The sequence below is a fragment of the Nothobranchius furzeri genome, chromosome 3 (genome assembly GCF_043380555.1).
Source record: "Nothobranchius furzeri strain GRZ-AD chromosome 3, NfurGRZ-RIMD1, whole genome shotgun sequence".
In the NCBI taxonomy this organism is placed as follows: Eukaryota; Metazoa; Chordata; class Actinopteri; order Cyprinodontiformes; family Nothobranchiidae; genus Nothobranchius; species Nothobranchius furzeri.
The window spans coordinates 61,180,320-61,198,516 of NC_091743.1; the positions used below are offsets into that span (position 1 = coordinate 61,180,320).

General features: G+C 41.3%; 1 protein-coding gene across 1 annotated transcript in view; it reads left to right on the top strand.

Annotated features, from left to right (window-relative positions):
* ppp1r16b (protein phosphatase 1, regulatory subunit 16B) overlaps positions 1–18,197 on the top strand; it is a 66,447-nt gene that overhangs the window by 30,854 nt on the left and 17,396 nt on the right. Inside the window, exons 2-4 of the mRNA XM_015959169.3 lie at positions 2,038–2,108; positions 13,429–13,574; positions 14,756–14,859. Of these exons, the coding sequence (XP_015814655.1) occupies positions 2,038–2,108; positions 13,429–13,574; positions 14,756–14,859 (321 nt within the window). The remainder of the gene's footprint in view (positions 1–2,037; positions 2,109–13,428; positions 13,575–14,755; positions 14,860–18,197) is intronic.

An 18,197-nucleotide genomic window follows, 5' to 3' on the forward strand; every position in this document is an offset into this window, starting at 1 on the left:
AGCATTCATTAATTCCTCAGAGCTTAATGGAAGGTTGGGAGCTACAGATTTAGAGGATTGTTGTATTCATAAGGACACTAAACAAGGTGCCGGGATTAGAAGTATTTCTAAATTTCATTCATATTTATATCACTTCACAAAAAAAACTCATTTTATATGATGGGACCCTTTGTCTAAAACGCTCTTAAAGCATGTTTGAGAGATGTCAGCAACACACACAGGTGCAGCTTCTCAAGAAGAATCTGCTTCTCGGCTCTCCTTGATTTAATTATCATACAAAAGGTTCTGGATGTTCTTGAGCTGGCTGAAAGATGAGCTGATTACAAATGAGCAGCTGGTGAATGCAAAGTCTGATTTCTGTAGCAAAACAGATTGTGACAAAGTACAAAAGATGAAAGAAGATAAAAATGTTGATGCATTTATCTGGCCTGGCTTCAGGGATTAATCTGCACCCAGCAAATAAACTTTAATTTAATGCTCATAATCGTCTTAATGCCCAGATAACATAAAACTACAATAAACAGGCTGCAGTTTTTAAATTTTGTCAGAGAAACATCAAAGAGGATCAGGCTGCAAAAAAAAAAGTATTCCAGCCCTTCTAATCCCTAGAAGGGCACAGATTTAGTTTTTGTGCAACATGAGTCTATCTGGCTCACAGCACCAGTAAAATAATCTTTATTCCTAAAATCCGTTCATCTTTGTGCACAGCTGGAATCAGCCTCGAACTTTTTAGTTCATTTCTGAAGGCGGGGGAGGAGCCGATGAGCAAATTATGAATGAAACAAAATAAAATAGTAACAAACAAATTACAATAAGAATATTTGCAATTAGTCAGAAGCTGCATAATAATCCCCTTGTGACCTTGCCATACAATTATTGCATGTTCAAATTCAGTGTGAAAACGCCCCCCCAGCAACAGTCTCTGTGCTGTTTCTAACGGTGAGATACCAACTTAACGCACCCAACCATCCATTCAATAATTAGCTGAATGATTTATTTTCAGTGTGTAAAATGGTGAATCCACTGGAGGGTAGTGAGATCAGGCGTTTTATAGTTCAGGTAACATTAAACAACAAACGCTCCCTCCTCCACTCCATCCTCAAAGCATCCGTCTTCTCGGAGACAAATGAAGACATTACTGTCCCTCGTCCTTGACGTGCAGGTAGGGATCTGAATGGCTCTTGAGGTGTAAATGACCCAGCAACAATTTAAATCCATTCTTCCACTTGAGGATCTGCTCTGAATTGAACCAGTTGGACACAGAAGCATTTATAGAACAAGACGCTGCTTCTAATTCAAGACGTATTCTTGTCTTTAGGAGATTTTCACCGCTTGAACCAGTAATTCCCCTCAGATTCCTGATAAGTCCCACACACAGCTCTGATGTGCATACTTTTTCCAAATAGAAACACAAAAGCTGAATCATTTCAAGTCATGAAGGTGACAAGAGGTTTTTACGATGACATCAGTACCTTTGAAAAACCAATTCCTTGATGGATCGGTGTTAGGATGAGGATAAACCTTCCCACTAACGTGTCTGGGATTGGTTTTCTGCCAGTAGACAGACTGATGTGACAGTTATTATCCTAAATATCTCATCTCTACTCAGCATTCAGTGTCACAACCTCATATTTCTATTCATGGTTTATTCTATCTACTTATGCCTCTGGGAAGTGCTGATAAACAAACAAAGAGTATTAGTGACGTAGAAAAGAGCTTTAACGTCACTTCCTGTTCGGGTTTGCGGGTTTAATTCTCAGGCAGCTGTCATTCAGACTGACAGACGTTGGGGATCGGAATGATGTAATCCTAAGCATCATTACATCATTCTGCATCACCTCCCCTAACGCCCCCCCTCCCCCATTTCCAATCCAAGGTCACATCCTGACAGGAGAGGTAATTTGTGAGATTGGAGTCCCTGCGGAGAGGCATCTTTGATCCTGTGTTTTGATTAATGAGCTGCAGATTGGTTTGTGATGTTACTACAGGTTCATTTGAGTTACTTAATTTTGCTTCTTTCTCCCATTTTCCCACCAGTTCGTTACCTGCTGAGGAACAACGTGAGTCCAGACCTCTGTAACGAAGATGGCCTCACTGCTCTGCATCAGGTAGGTTCAACTACTTCCACCTGACTTCTGATTCATACGTTTAACCTAGAACAATCACATGAACCCACCTAAAGAAAATTATGCAACAGTTAAATCGTCAGAGATGGAGAATGTAGATGCCAGAGGAAACAAGAGAGCACTAAACATCAGTTGCTGTTTTCGATACCCAAACGTCTTTTGTTGTCCGTGACTTCAAATGTATTAATAGCTATTCTATGTTAGAGCATTAAGAGGCATGAAAAAAAAGTTTAAAGCTAATTTGTTTTCAAAATTTGCTATTGCAGCTTTAATTCTGGTTTAACCCTCCCACTGTCCTAATGGGTGTGACCCTGCGAGGAAAGTTGACCATTGAGCAGGGTTGATGGTTCATCCCTTGGGTCCACGTGGCAGGGGTGAGGAGTGAGCACCACCTCACCCCTGCCACGTGGACCTCAAGGGATAAACCATCAATCCTGCTCAATGGTCAACTTTCCTCGCAGGGTCACCCATGAAGACAGTGGGAGGGTTGAAGAGCTCTGAGTTTAACATGCAGGGTGAACGTGAAAATAGTCTTCTACATCGATTTCCTGCATAGCAGATGGACGGAAAATCACTCGGTTCAGAAACGTCTGACATATCTACGTCACACTGTCTTGACTCACAATGAGCAAGGTTGTTGTTGGTTTAGCGTCCAGGTAACAGCAGAGAATTTCTTTACTTTTACAAGCTAACCGTTAGCATTAGCAACTTCGCAACACAGCTCCTTCAGGCTTGTGTTATTGTCGTGTTGTTTTTAGTCAATCAGAGATGAGATGCCCAAATATCAGAAAATATGTATCCAAATCCTGCTATCTTCTAGCACTTTCTCCTCTGGCTGCCTTCTATGTCCTCAAACAGGAGCATCTAAAACCAGACTACAGCTTAGCAAGCATTCATTCCTACTAGAGACCACTGCAAAGGAATTTAAAATATGAGTAAATTTGACCTTTAAAGCTTTTAATAACTTACATAAAATAATTATTCAACTTTAAAATGTCTAAAATTCTTAATTTACAAATGGAAATAAACAGTTAAAAGTTTTGCTGACTTGTGCTTTAGCATAAATCTCTACAACACTTCAGTGGGAACAATCGTTCTCTCAAAACAAGTTTTACCTATTATGGGGTAATTAGCTGAGTTGTATTTATTTATTCATTTGGGGGGTGGGGGTGGGGGTGGGGGGGTGTAACTAATGATTGTGATCACTGATATCATCTCCACCAAATCCAGCATTTAACTGTAATATCGTGACTGTTTGATGGTTGGGGGGGGGGGGGGGGGTGGTCTGGGCTAAAGTGAAATGTCAATTGAGAATCTTGATTTCAGTTCTTGAGGGGGAGATGAAGTCTTTCTTTTAGGATTTCACCTCAAGTGTGGCTGTGATGTCCTTTTTCACTCCATCCTTTCCTCCCCTCTTCTCATTTTACCCCCCTTTGGAAAACACGGCCATATCTCTTCCTCTTGGCTGTTCAAAGCTCAATATTCACACTCCAGCTGAGAGGCAGTGAAATGAACAGAGGAAAAGAAAATTGAAGTCCATCAGTCACCAGCAGTGTGACTGGTGTTTTAAACACTGCCAAGAGATCAGAATGACCTTTCGGCTTTGAATTGGACTTCTGATTATATCCTGCTCAGATGTGCCGGCCTCAGACCCTCTTATTGTTGGATTTTTCAGAAAGCCACTGCACAGATACAGGAGGTGTGTTAGGAGGCCCTTTTTCCACTCCGTATTTAGTGATGCAATCTGCTGTCCTCATGACACCAGTAATGTTTTCGTCACACAAACCGAAGTGGTGACAGAAGGTGAGAAAATGAGGAAGTGTTTCCTTAAATGAGATGTTGGATATGTCCAGAGCCGATCTCACCTCAGTGATACGAGACGTCAATCAGCACAAGGCTTCCAGGGTCACTGTTTGCATGGCGTACAATCACAAACACATAAAAAATACGTTTTTATTCTCTCCTTCCTGTCGGAGCGACGCTAGCGCTCTGGAATTACTTCACTTATAATCATTTGATGGATTATTGATGTCAGGTGTGCAAAAGACAATCAAAACAAACAAAAACGGTTTAAAAAAGCTACAAAAAAGTGCACATTTTGTGTTTTCATACAAGAATGTTAGGAAATATAACACAGAGCTGAGTTTTTCAATAAAATTCAGTCTTAATAATCGTAAATATCATCTCATCTGTAGTGTGAACACCCCTATTTTCATATCCGTTTTCTTTTGTTTGTGGTTTTCTCATCAATTTATGCTCTCTGTCTTCAACAGAACAAGGTTTGTTGATCATAACTCGGAATAAAAAGACACAAATATAACTTTATTTAAAGGATTTGACTTTAGGTGGCTTTTCTTTTTTCTTTATTTGTCTTTCCAGATCTAAAGAACATCCCTCACCATGATGCTGCCGTCACCTTGTTTGACTGCAGGAAAGATGTTTACATGCTTTAGAATTTGTTTCAGGCATCTTTTGGTAAATTTGTTAATGAAAATGAGTTTCTCTTTGACCTCTGGGCCACAAAGGTCGGGCTTCTAATGTAACGTGTGTGCTGTTCAGTCTGGATTTCATCTAATCAGAAAGCCCTAGGGTATTGTTTTAGGTGTAAAGCACATTTTTGTTGTTGAAAGCAGAAGCTGACACACCTGCCTCGTGTTGACCTACATTTGGTGGAGCCACAGCTGTTTTCTGGCTGTTAACTCTCGTATTTCATTGTGTGTGTTTGACCGGAGAGGTTGGTTGGGGCCTGGTGACCCAGAGCACCAATGCAGCGCTAGAGTTAAAACATTTGCACGTCATTTCTGTTGCTCAAATATTCATGCAGAGATGACAGATGGTCCTGCCGTTTGGAGCCTGTGCAGCATTTGAAGATGCTGAGCTGTGAACCTCTGTAGTCCTGTGCGCTTATTTTTTATTAGTTATTCAGCTTTTCATTACTTCAGACCCACAAGCATCGTGTTCTCACTCTTTGCCCTGCAAGCTCAGCGATAAGCAGCACTTTGAGCCCCCTCTGATCCCTATTAATGATTTGTTATTTTTATTTATTCTGGTGAAATCTGTTGCAGTTGACCACTGACGTCGTGTCAAGAGGAAACCGATTCAGCACCTTTTTTTTATCTGTTGGGTCTCACCTCTACCCGTGGAGCTGCAGAGTCTCGTGAATCATGATAAATGGCCTGAGTTTGTTCAGCTCCGGTAAAATTTAGAGCCTATTTAAGCTCTTATTGCTGGCAGCCTCAGCTGCACTCGTATTCACCTGGCCCTGCTCACTTATCACCTCCGTAATTCAGTTTTAGTGCCATCTTTGTTGCCAGCAGCCCACTTGGCATTAGCCTCGATCAACATTCACCCATTTAAGATTCCAAATATCAGCCTCTCATTCGCTCCCTGAACCGCTGCCCTCTCAGCCCGCTGGGAAGATTGTCACCGTTGTTTTCCAGCTGCACACTGATAACCCGGGTCTTTATTTGGGCCAAACCTTTATGCTCATGCCCCAAATCTTTGCTCCAAGTTCATTTGTGGGCAAAAGTATGAATCTTCTTTTTTGTTGTTGTTGTTGTTGTGTTCCTTCAGGCAATGATGCTAGGAAATATTTTACCAACAGTGTTGTCATAGTTACCTTGAAATATTAATTGGATTACTGCCTGCTGATTACTCCTTCCAAAAGAAACTTAGTTTCCGGGGTCAATGGGGCCGCTACTCGAGATGCAAAATGAACACTAACAAAAGATAGCACCATCAGAACACTGAACATGAAACAAACTACAGCCAGCACAACCCTAACATTAAAACCCAGGAAAACACCTGAGAACACACCAAAATAAGACAAAACAACTGAAAACCAGCTATCCACAATGCAACGTGCCTATTGTCTGTTCCGCAGTGGGTAGGGTCACTAGTGATACTAGTGACTGCTGAACAAGCAGTGGGAAAGGTGCATTGTGGGTAGCTGGGTTTCAGTGGTTTTGCCTATTTTGGTGTGTTTTCAGGTAGAGGCCGACATATTCAATTTTTTCTATATTGGCCATCGATTGAAATTATTTTTAACTCAATCATTGCCATTGACGACAAAAGTCGTCTTTTTAAATCCAACCGTTCACTGCCAATGACGACTTTCTCCATTTTCATCCACTTGTCCGGAGTCGGGTCGCGGGGGCAGTAGCCAAAGTCAAGAGGCCCAGACTTCCCTCCCCCCAGCCACTTGGGCCAGCTCCTCCGGGGAAATCCCAAGGAGTTCCCTGGCCAGGTGAGAGACATAGTCCCTACACTGTGTCCTGGGTCTACCTTTAGGTCTCCTCCCGGTTGGACGTGCCCGGAAAACCTCACCAGGGAGGCGTCCAGGAGGCATCCTGACCAGATGCCTGAGCCACTTCAACTGGCTCCTCTCAATGAGGAGGAGCAGGGAATCTACTCCGAGCCCCTCCCGGATGACTGAGCTTCTCACCCTATCTCTAAGGGAGAGCCCAGCCACTCTGCGGAGAAAACTCATTTCAACCACTTGTATCTGTAATCTCATTCATTGGTCACTATCCAAAGCTCATGACCCTAGGTGAGGGTAGGAACGTAGATCAACCAGTAAATCGAGATCTTCGCCTTCTGACTCACCTCTCTCTTCACCACGACAGACTGGTACAACGCCCGCATCACTGCAGATGCAGCACCAATCCGCCTATCAATCTCACGCTCCAGTTTTCCCTCACTCGTGAACAAGACCCCGAGATATTTAAACTCCTCCACTTGGGGCAGGACCTCATCCCTGACCCGGAGAAGACATTCTACTCTTTTCCGAATCAAGATGGTCTCAGATTTAGAGGAGCTGATTCTCATCCCAGTTGCTTCACACTTGGCTGCAAACCACTCCAGCGAAAGCTGAAGATCACTTTCTGATGAAGACTACAGGACCACATCATCTGCAAAAAGCAGAGACCTGATCCTCAGGCCACCAAAATGGATGCTCTCCAAACCTTGGCTGCACCTAGAAATCCTGTCCATAAAGGTTATGAACAGAATTGGTGACAAAGGGCAGCCTTGGCGGAGTCCAACTCTCACTGGGAACGAGCCCGACTTACTGCCGGCAATGCGGACCAAGCTCTGACACCGGTCATAAAGGGACCTAACAGCCCGTATCAGAGGGCCTGGTACCCCATACTCCCGGAGTACCCCCCACAGGGCCCCTCGAGGGATGCGGTCAAACACCTTCTCCAAATCCACAAAACACATGTAGATTGGTTGGTCAAATTCTCACGCATCCTCCAGGATCCCCCTAAGGGTATTGAGCTGGTCCAGTGTTCAATGGCCAGGACGAAAACCACATTGCTCTTCCTGAATCTGAGGTTCAACAATCCGACGGACTCTCCTCTCCAGAGCCCCCGAATAGACCTTACCAGGAAGGCTCAGGAGTGTGATCCCCCTGTAGCTGGAACACACCCTGCAGTCCCCTTTTAAATAAGGGGACCACCACCCCGGTCTGCCAGTCCAGTGAGACTGCCCCCGATGTCCACGCGATATTGCAGAGCCGCTTCAGCAAACACAGTCCCATAACATCCAGAGCCTTAAGGAACTCCGGGCAGATCTCATCCACCCCTGGAGCCTTGCCACAGAGGAGCTTTTTAATCACCTCAGTGACCTCAGCACCAGAGATTTGAGAGCCCAACTCAAAGTCCCCATACTCTGTTAAATCACTGGAAGACATGTCGGTGGGATTGAGGAGGTCTTCAAAGTATTCTGCCCACTGATCCACAATGTCCTGAGTAGAGGTCAGCAGCACACCGTCCCCGCTATAGATAGTGTTGGTAGCGCACTGCTTTCCCTTCCTGAGACGCCAGATGTTGGACCAGGATCTCCTCGAAGCCGTACGGAAGTCTTGTTCCATGACGACTTTAGTCAAGCATTTTCTTACTGTGTGGGCGTCGGAATGAGCCCCCACACCGTGAGAACGTCCCAGCTCTAAATCCGATCTTCATCCGCGTACGTCACTCGTCACATGATCAGAAAGCAGAAAATCCATGTGTTAGCAGATCATTTTGGGCCACTGCTGTAAAAAAAAAGGTGAGGCGCAAACCGGAAAAACTTCTGCCAATAACAATTCCACAACAGATTATAAAAGAATGGATAATGCTCGAAATGTGTGGATTCTTCCTGATTTAAGCGGTAAGTCTACTCTTTGTTTTGGTAGTTTTGGCATCAACATCATCCTAGCATGCAACATTCTGTGACTCTTAAAAAAAACAGTAAAACGCTGAAAAACACTGGTAGTGAAGGGCTTTACTGATCAGGAAACGGCTGGCAGTGAATGAGTTAAAAGCCTATTTAAATAAATAAATAAATAAATATTCAATAAATCCGGCACTCGTGTGGCCAACTGCTGCCACTACTAGACTGAAGAAAGGACCCGAAGGACCCTAACACACCAGGTATTAAAATGTTTTGAGTTTGTTTTATAGTTGAAGTTCAACAAATATTAGGCTGGTGTCTTGAACAAGTAACTTCAATTTGATTACTGATTTGGAAATATTAACGCATTAGATTAGTCGTCACAGGAAGAAGTGTTCATTTTAGAGTAACACGCTACTAAGTAATGTGTTACTGGCGCCACTGTTTACCAACCGGGTGGGCTGGAACATGTGAGCTAATTCAGGAGTTTAGCTAAGAAGAAGAAGAAGAGCGCTTCACAAAAACAAAAAATATAAAAATATAAAAAAGCATTTGGAAAATGTTTAAAAATATATTTAAAATGAGCAAGAATAAGCAATTGCGATTTAAAAGAAAAAATGTTAAGAAAGAGAGAGTGTGAATAGGAAAGAGGGAAATCAGTGGAAATAAGATTACTGTTATTGTTCCAAGATAACTAAGATTTAAACTGGAGTCTGTGGGTTGCAGACACCCCCTTTTAAAAGTCTTTTTTCAAACTGTGACATGAACCATATGTGTTCTGACTGTGTTCCACAAGTCTGCCTTAAGAATCTCCTTCATGATGCTTTTCGGGCTTTATTGTGTCTGTAAGTTCACAAAAAAGGAAATGATGTCTTTTATTTTTGTTTTCACCTCCAACGTGCAGATTTATCTCCTCCATACATGCACACACAGATGCTGAATTAAGGAAACGTGTGACTCATGCTCATCTGTCTTCTGCTCTAAATCTGTTTTTCTTTTCTCCCGTCATTAACACCGGAAGCAGTCGCCAAGCATAAAGCAGCACTTGTGCTTGTGACTGCTTCTCATGGAGACCATAAATAAACTGTGTTCCTGTTCTGTTTTTATGTTTTACATTACATAAATGTCTGAACTTCATCAGTAAGAGTTGACGTTTAAATTTCATCTTGCTGAGCGAACAAGACAATGCTTAGGTTTGGATTCTGGCTTCTTTCTCCAGGAAATAAAATAAAACTACTTAAAAACGTTTAAAACTGAGATTCTGCATTTTTGTTTAACTTGTCAGATTTTCGCTTAAAACATTTTTTGTTGTTTTTAAGTGATAAAAATGTGTCAAAACAATCAACAATTATTGAAGCAACTGAAAAATCAAACCACAGATGACCACAATGAAAGGTTTAACACCGAAATGGTGTAGCTCTTCAGAGGAAATGCCTCTTACCAAACTCTAGCATCTGAACTTTTCAGCTGAGCAGAGAAGCTTATGGCAAAAGGACTGAATTCATGCAAAAAGTACTTTCCCATCTTTTCCAGTGAAGGTGCATAAATATTGTTCAACTCAACCACATGTTCTAGAAGAAAACTTCACACTGTGTGACGGTAAAAAAATAAATAACCAAGAAAAGAGAGAAGATGGATTCAACAGGATGACCCACTTCATAAACTCATCTGAAAAAAATTTATTCTGAAATGACGTAAGGTAAATGATTTAGTGCAGACCTTAGGCACGGACCTAATCACTGCTAAACATCTGTGCACAAACTCGAGAACAAAATGGGTCGCTAGCCCTTCTCCTGGGGGAAGAAGCAGTCCAACAAATGGAAACTTAACTTTGTTACCAGATGGGATTAAATGTTGAAAAGGCTTTAGATTCTGACTGTCTCTTTCCTAAAATGAAAATGTATTTCTTGTTTCTCTGTTGGATTTATTTAGTCACACATATTTATCCCTTAAATGTGCAAAGATCAATCCGTAAATCTTCATGCTGAAGCACAGCCATGATTTAAAGAGGTCCTTCAATCGTAGTTTTAATACTTTTGCAGTGGTCTCTAGTAGGAACGAATACCTTGTAAGCTGATCTCTTGGAAACAAAGCTCCGGTTCGACTGTTTTAGCACGGAAATTTCAGCCAAAGGATAAAGTAGCTTCAGACGGCAGGATTTGGAGTCTTATTTCCTCATATTTGGACATATTTTCTCTGATTGGCTAACAGCAAAGCAACTCTGGCACAAACTTTGCGATCTTGATGTTTTATCTCCACAAATAACACAAGCCTGAAAGAGTTCTGCCGTGTGTTCAGAGTTGCTAATGCTAATGGTTAGCTTCTACTAACTGACACGTTCTCTGCTGCCGAACATTGGCACCACCAGTCCCTCCGAACGCTACCAGCAGGCAATGTGGGTTGAGTGTCTTGCCCAAAGACACAACACTGTGACAGACTGAGCGGGGTTTGAACCTGCAACCCTCTGGTTACGGGGGCGGGCACTTTTAATAACACAGCTTTTACACGCCATGCACTTACAGTAAACATCAAACTCTTCAGCAACTTCTTCTCTCACCCCAAATGTCAATGTGTGTCAGGTCCGAGGTGAAGTTTTTGAGATAGTTTAGTTTTTTTGATACAACAGGCCTAACTTATATCGAAGTAGTTGTCAACTTTTGCAAAGATCATATTCACATTTTAAGTTTGCATGACAGAAGATATCTAAAACCATTGAGTTGTTTTTAAATACAGTGGGACAAAAAAGTATTAAGTCAACCTCTATTTGAGCAAGTTGTACCACCTAAATAGATGAGAGAGGCCTGTAATTTTCATCATAGGTTTACCATAACTGAGTCAAAATGAGGAAAAAAAATCCAGAAAATCACATTGTCTGATTTTTAAAGAATTTATTTGCAAATAATTGAGGAAAATAAACGTTTTACCTGGATCTATGATGCAACATATGTGACGACAAACGAAACAATAATGCAGATGGTTCAAATTGTTTAGTCATCTCAAAACTGGGCGTGAGTGTTGGAAACCAGGACTTGGGGATGCAGGATGGTGGAATAAAGACTTTTTGCATTCCTCAAAGTGACTTCTGTCTGTCTGCTTGATGTTTGCTCTTTTTTGTGCGATATCTTCACGGCTCTTACTTCTTAGAAACCTCTAGAGGTTTAGCTCAAACTCAATAGAAACTCTCATCTCTGCACTGGTAGACTTGAGGTTTTTGTGATGAGCATCAATAATGAGGCTGTAGGTAATTTTTTCATCATCATCATCAACCTTTATTTATAAAGCATATTTAAACGGTGACAACGCCAACCAAAGTGCTGTACAAGACAATGCATCACCAAACTAGATACAGCAGCATAAAATAGATAAAACAAATAAAAACTATAGTAACAAACAGGAAAGCACAAGGGTACAACTGTCTCAGCCGGGAAGGCCAGGGAATAGAAATATGTCTTTAAACGTACTTTAAAAGTGGGAAGGGAGGGGGCGAGTCAGACCATCAGGGGGAGTTGGTTCCAAAGTTTAGGCGCACAAACTGAAAAAGCCCTTTCGCCATGGGCCATATGGTGGGCAGGAGGGACAAGCAGAAGGTGCTAGTCTCAGGGTTCGCACTGGAACACAGGGGCTTAAAAGATGTGCCAAATAAGAGGGGGTCATTTCATGAATAGATTTGTAAACCAACAGGACAATTTTGAACTTAATATGAAACCGAACGCCAGTGTGAATTTGCCAAAACTGGAGTGATATGCTGCCGTCGGTCTATGCCCGTAAGAAACCTTGCGGCAGCATTCTGTACCAGTTGGCGGCGTACCACTGAAGAGGAGGGAATACCACATAAAAGAGAGTTGGCATAGTCCAGACGTGTCTTTACAAAAGCATGAACAACTGACTGAAGATCTTTTTTGTTCAGGACAGATTTTAGTTTGGCCAGCCGGCCAAGATGAAAGAAACATGACCTGACTACCTGGTTTATCTGTGCATCCATTTAAAAAAGCGTCCAGAGTGACCCCCAAATTTGTAGTTGTCAGCTTCACCAAAACTGACAATGAAGGGGGCAGCGATGGCTCCACGTTATTGACATTATACATTTTTTAATTCCATCAACACTTTAAAAATGAAATGAGTGCAAGTTTGTTTTCTTCTCCTTTTTCTGTGAAACACGTTTTATTGTTCGATTATCAGCCGTTCCTCAGCAGAGGTTTTTAGATTTTATCCTGAACACGGAAATCAGAGCGATCCCATCTTTCCAGTTAACTGAAGATGTCAGGAAGAAGATTCAAACACACTTAACCATGAATAGACTTTAGAAAGAAGATTTTTCCTCCGAATCCTTCGGCGTCGGATGGGATCCTCTCACTGTGACAAAGTAATCTCATCCTTCATCACTCCACTCTCCAGCATCATTTAGAGTTTATTCAGTCACACGGAAGTGTGAAACTCATTTAAACTGCTTTTGATAGAACAAAACTCTGGAGGACAATTTCCATGGAAGAATCATTTCTCTCCCCCTCACACCCAGTGTAACAAGGAAAAGTCTTTTTATTTATTTATTTTTTCTTTATCCATGCATCTCTGGGTGGAGGTGAGTGTTGTCTCAGATCCAGGAAGCTCCACACAACGACTGAGGTGTGAGAATACGGCCTCCAAATTGGCTCAATGCGTTTCCAGTTTTTGGCCCTCTGACATTAAAGACAGACATGGTTGACTCCTTTATGAACTTCTTGTTCTTCTCTGCTGCTGGAGACAAATGAGTTTCTTTTTCATTCCTTCCAGCTCTGATTAAGGTGCTGATGCGTACAGCTCACAGCCGAACTCTCACAGTGTGAATTATGCAAACTTCTCTTCAAACAAGAGAAAACCCTTAAAAGTATATTTAATTAAAACTGCAGCTTCAAACACCATCTCTCATAGTTTTCACCATCCTGTTCTTTTTCTTTTGAGCTTCTAGAATTAAAAATGGTAGATTTTTTTTTGTTACTGTCAAACGTTTAAGCATGCTGATAAACAAAAAGACACCTGTTAAGCTTGTTATTTGAGAATAAAAGCAAAAGCCAAAATCAGCAAAAACCTCATTTAAAATAACGATTTGATCTACGTAGGATTGCATGATGGATCAGCTGCAGATTGTGATGGCCGTCTTGTTTCTCCACAGTGTTGCATAGACAACTACGAGGAGATGGTGAAGATCTTGTTGGACCGAGGAGCCAACGTTAACGCTCAGGACAACGAACTGTGGACGCCGCTGCACGCTGCCGCTACCTGTGGCCACGCGGGGCTCGTTAAAATCCTCATCACACAGTAAGACGTGCAAAAATCCCACATCTAAGTTTCCTTCTATTTCTCTTAAAGCGACGTATTAGGACTTGTTTGAAATAGTAGTCCTACAAGCTAGAACACAGGTTTCTGCACAAAGCTCCTCTCAGATGAAGCAATTTCAGCAGTTTTACTGTGACAGTTTAGTACTTTCCAGAATCAGGGCTCTGTCACTAAGAAAACAAGCTGGGGCTGGCCACACCCACCCGTCCCTCACTCAGGCTACTATAAGCTGAGAAGCCCTGATCTCCAGGAGGAGCTCAGAGTAGAGCCGCTGCTCCTCAGCCTGGAGAGGTGAGGGTTCTATACAAATTTCCACATTTGTGATGTCACAATCAGAGACTTTTTGAAACGTTTTAAGCGCATAATTCCTAAAACAAACGCAGACAGAAACTGTGGCAGGTGATTTTACCATTTAATGGTTAGGTAGAATCTTTTAAGTATTTATCCATAATTCAGCTTTTATTCATAATAACAAAATCAACATCACTCAGGTGTTTCTGGAGCTGCAGTTTATATGAATCAGGAGGTAAAATATCTGAAAGACATTCAAAATCTTAGACAATTAAAATACTGTGAAAAGGTTCAATATTCCAGACTGGAAGTGTCACACTCTAATCAGCTAATGAACCCAAAACACCTGCAAAGGGTTCCTTTAGATGGTCTCTCAGTCTAAGCCTAATTATAGATTGTCTTTTGCACCATATTCTAATTTTCACCTGTACTTTTTCTATTAAGAATTCTATTGAGATATCACAACTTCACTTTTGAACAAAAGGAATGCAATTGAGACCAGAAAGAATGCTTTCAAATCTTTAAAATAAAATCAATGTTAAAAAGAATTATTGACGTTGTGTTGTGATTAATTTTCACAGGCCAACAGGCCCCATTGTTTAATATAAATGCATTTCTAATAGTTGGACTGAATGTGACTCACATCTCTAATTAGGATTTAATTAGACAAGTTATTAAATTGAAAGTAAAGCTTAATGAAGATATAACGTCAAACATGCACCGGAGACAAAATAATTTAATTGAACACATTTCTCACTCTGAATATAAATGATCTCATCATAGTTTTATCTCATCTTGTCATTTGCATTATTTAGTTATCGATAAACATTTAGAGAACAATAATGATGTATTTATCTGTTCTTCCCTCACAGTGGTGCAGATCTGCTGGCAGTAAACTCTGACGGGAACATGCCCTACGACCTTTGTGAGGACGATCCGACGCTGGACATTATCGAGACAGCCATGGCCAACAGAGGTAGAGTAGAAATGCTTAAAGAGATTGGGATCTGTGGATCAAGGGGTTAAACTAAATATTTCTGCTCTTTCAGTGAGCTGGAGAACCCTAAAAGTGCCTCGATGCATTATGATGCGGGGTAAAACATGGATGCTCAGGATTGGAGTACCGGTCATTAATATCCCCTTTAACCTTGTAGCTTGAGCTTCTTGGCTCTCCTCCATCGGTTGTTAAGGTAACAGATTGCTGAAGAAGACTGCAGCAGAGTTGTGACCTCAGACAGCAGTTAGCATCCCGTGCAGATTTAGGAGCGGCACTCCGGGTGGCTCAGTTTCCATCTCCTCCCCCTCAGCTGGGATGCAGATTAGGACACGGCAAATTCTCGCTGCGTCACGATAAACAGCCGCAGTTCGTCTGGGATTTTAGTGAGAGGGAGGTGAAGGATGCAGGATGTTATGGGTCAGAGTGACATGGATTTATTTACGTTGGATCAGAATAATCCTGAAGTCTTGTCAATGCTTTGTTATTATTCTGCAGGAAATAGTTTTATTTACAGGCAGATGTGTGCACAAAAAAAAATCTCTCTCTGTGGATGATTTTCACTAAGACACAGACATTTTTTCTTGGCAGCTTCTTGATCATTAGCTTAAAGGACTAGTTTGAGAACTTTTATTTTGGCAGTTTTATGAGAAGTTTAAGGTTCTGACTGTGTGCTGGAACTGAACTGAAGCTCTGGGAGCCTGGCAGCTAAGTTTTAATTTAACTGTGAATGTAGTTTTTTTTTATTTGTTTACTTTTTGCTAATTATTTTAACTTCAGCATTTCTGTAAACAGGACGCTTCCTTGTGTCATACTTACTCTGCAAACAGGGTGTTAGTCAAACTGTTTCTGTTTCCCAAGAGAAATCCCACCCTTTTCCAGCCCAGACAGTGATTCTTTAGTTTCTCTAAAGCATATTATGTATAATAAAATGTTTAAAAACAACTTTTTCTGTGAGAGATTGAAACTTATGTGCATATTTGGCATTTCAAAGGGCATACATTTCTCACCGTGTATAAGTTGGGATTAAGACTGTTAAGGTCCTCTTAAGATAATAAAGCCCATATTGGTTACTGGAAAAACTGTTAATTCAAAGTAATACTAAATTAAAATTTACCAAAAATTACAGATTGCTTTTAAATCATGGTTGAACGAAATTATTGACCTGAAAAATAATCGTATGCCATAATTATGCCAATAATAGAGGGAGGCTTGGTTCAATTCAATTAAAGTTTATTTGTATAGTGCCACATCACGACGAGTCATCTCAAGGCACTTCACATAGTAAACATCCCAATACAGGTCAGTTCATTAAGCCAATCAGTAAAAAGTTTCCTATATATGGAACCCAGCAAATTGCATCAAGTCACTGTCAGTGACTTGATGCAATCCTCATACTAAGCAAGCATTTAGCGACAGTGGAGAGGAAAACTCCCTTTTAACATGAAGAAACCTCCAGAGGATCCTGGCTCAGTATAAGCAGCCATCCACCATGACTCACTGGGGATCGAGAAGACAGAGCACACACACACACACACACACACACACACGCGCACACACACACACACACACACACACACACACACACACCATATATACCAAGTAATGTTTCTATGGTTACATTGTGATTTCTTAGTAAATATTCTATTTGGTGAGAGATAAACTTTATTGTATTTATCCTAGTGAATCTATAACTAAATGGGTAAACTAGTAGTAGCACATTCAATGTCAAAGAAAGTAAAATGTTATTATCAGGAGAGGGAGAATGTTTAAATGGTTAGCAGCAGTGTTCAAGACGATGGCCCCCTCCATGAGGCTACCACAGCTCAGCAGAACATCATTGTAGATTCTTCTAGGGAGAAAAATACTTAGAGAAAAAATAAAGTTAACAGCTGAAATAGCAGGAAATAATACAGTTAAAGAGCAAATTGTAGTAGAGTGTGGAAAGTGGTCAGTATGTCCTCCAGCAGTCTAAGCCTATAGCAGCATAACTACAGAGATCTAGCCTTTAGGTTGTGTTCTGGGTCCACTTTGCTATATCAGGCCCAGGGTGTCCTAGATTTTAAAGGTCCAATGAAATCTCAAGACCATTGAGGCGTTCTGGAGTGAAACTAAGAGCTCAGTGGTAGATTGTGGGTCCTCCAACAGGATCATGACCCAAAACACACACAAGAATGACCAAAAGCAAAAAGTAGCCCCAATTATTGGATTTCTATGGAAGGACCTGAAACACGCAGTTTCTAGAAGGCTCATAACCATCGTGTGACACCTGGGAAACGTGATACGTAATAATAGCTGCTGTCATAGTGATAGGTGTGTTTCCACCAATCACAAAGTGGTGCATCTTGGACGCATCTCAGAAGCGTAATGGTGTCACTAATTTACGCTTTGGGTCTATTTTTTAACGCTTCGGCCATTCATATAAAACCAGACAGGAAGTTGAACACAAGGCAGTGTAAAAATAAATCCATAAACTTAAACAAAAAAGACTTGTGTATCTTAACTCATTCACTGCCAATGACGACTAAAGTTTTGAGCGCGTTTCGAGCTTTATCCGTTCTTTCATAATCCGTTGTCGAATTGTGATCGGCAGAAGCTTTTCCGGTTCGCGCCTCACGTTTTTTACAGCAGCGGCCCAAAACCATCTCCTAACACATGGATTTTCCGCTTCTCGATCACATGGTGTGTGACATATGCGGATGAAGATCGTCTTTAGAGCTGAGAGGTTTGTTCACACAGTGCAGGGGCTCGTTCCGACGCCCACACAGAAAAAAAATGCAAATGACGAGTTTAGTCGTCATTGGCAGTGAATGAGTTAAATGAATCTAAAAAAAAAGTTTAAAACGTGCACAGGTGCAAACTGGTTACATTTGTGGGAAGATAAGAGCATGTTTGCAAAGCAGAATGTGATTGAATAGTTTTAATAACATGTTTTTCTTTTTGGGAGCCTAAATCAAAACTGAAATACACTGATTAATAACATAATCTTGCATATATGAGTCTATGTAGCGACTGTTGGTGCCAGGAAAGAACGAGCAAGAAAAGTCCATTTTTTTGCTTCACATGCCTGTTGGCGTCTCAAATCCCAAATACCAGTGAGCTTGGCAGTGGTAAACACAGATTTTGTGTGTGTGTGTGTGTGTGTGTGTGTGTGTGTGTGTGTGTGTGTGCGTGTGCGTGTGCGTGTGCGTGTGTGTGTTGAAATAATATTTATACATCTCTGGGAAACTAAAAGTCAGAGAGACTCCGTTATGATAAACGCTGTGCTGTAAAAAGGTGCAGGGTTAATTACTCAGATTGTATTTTAACATCACAAATGG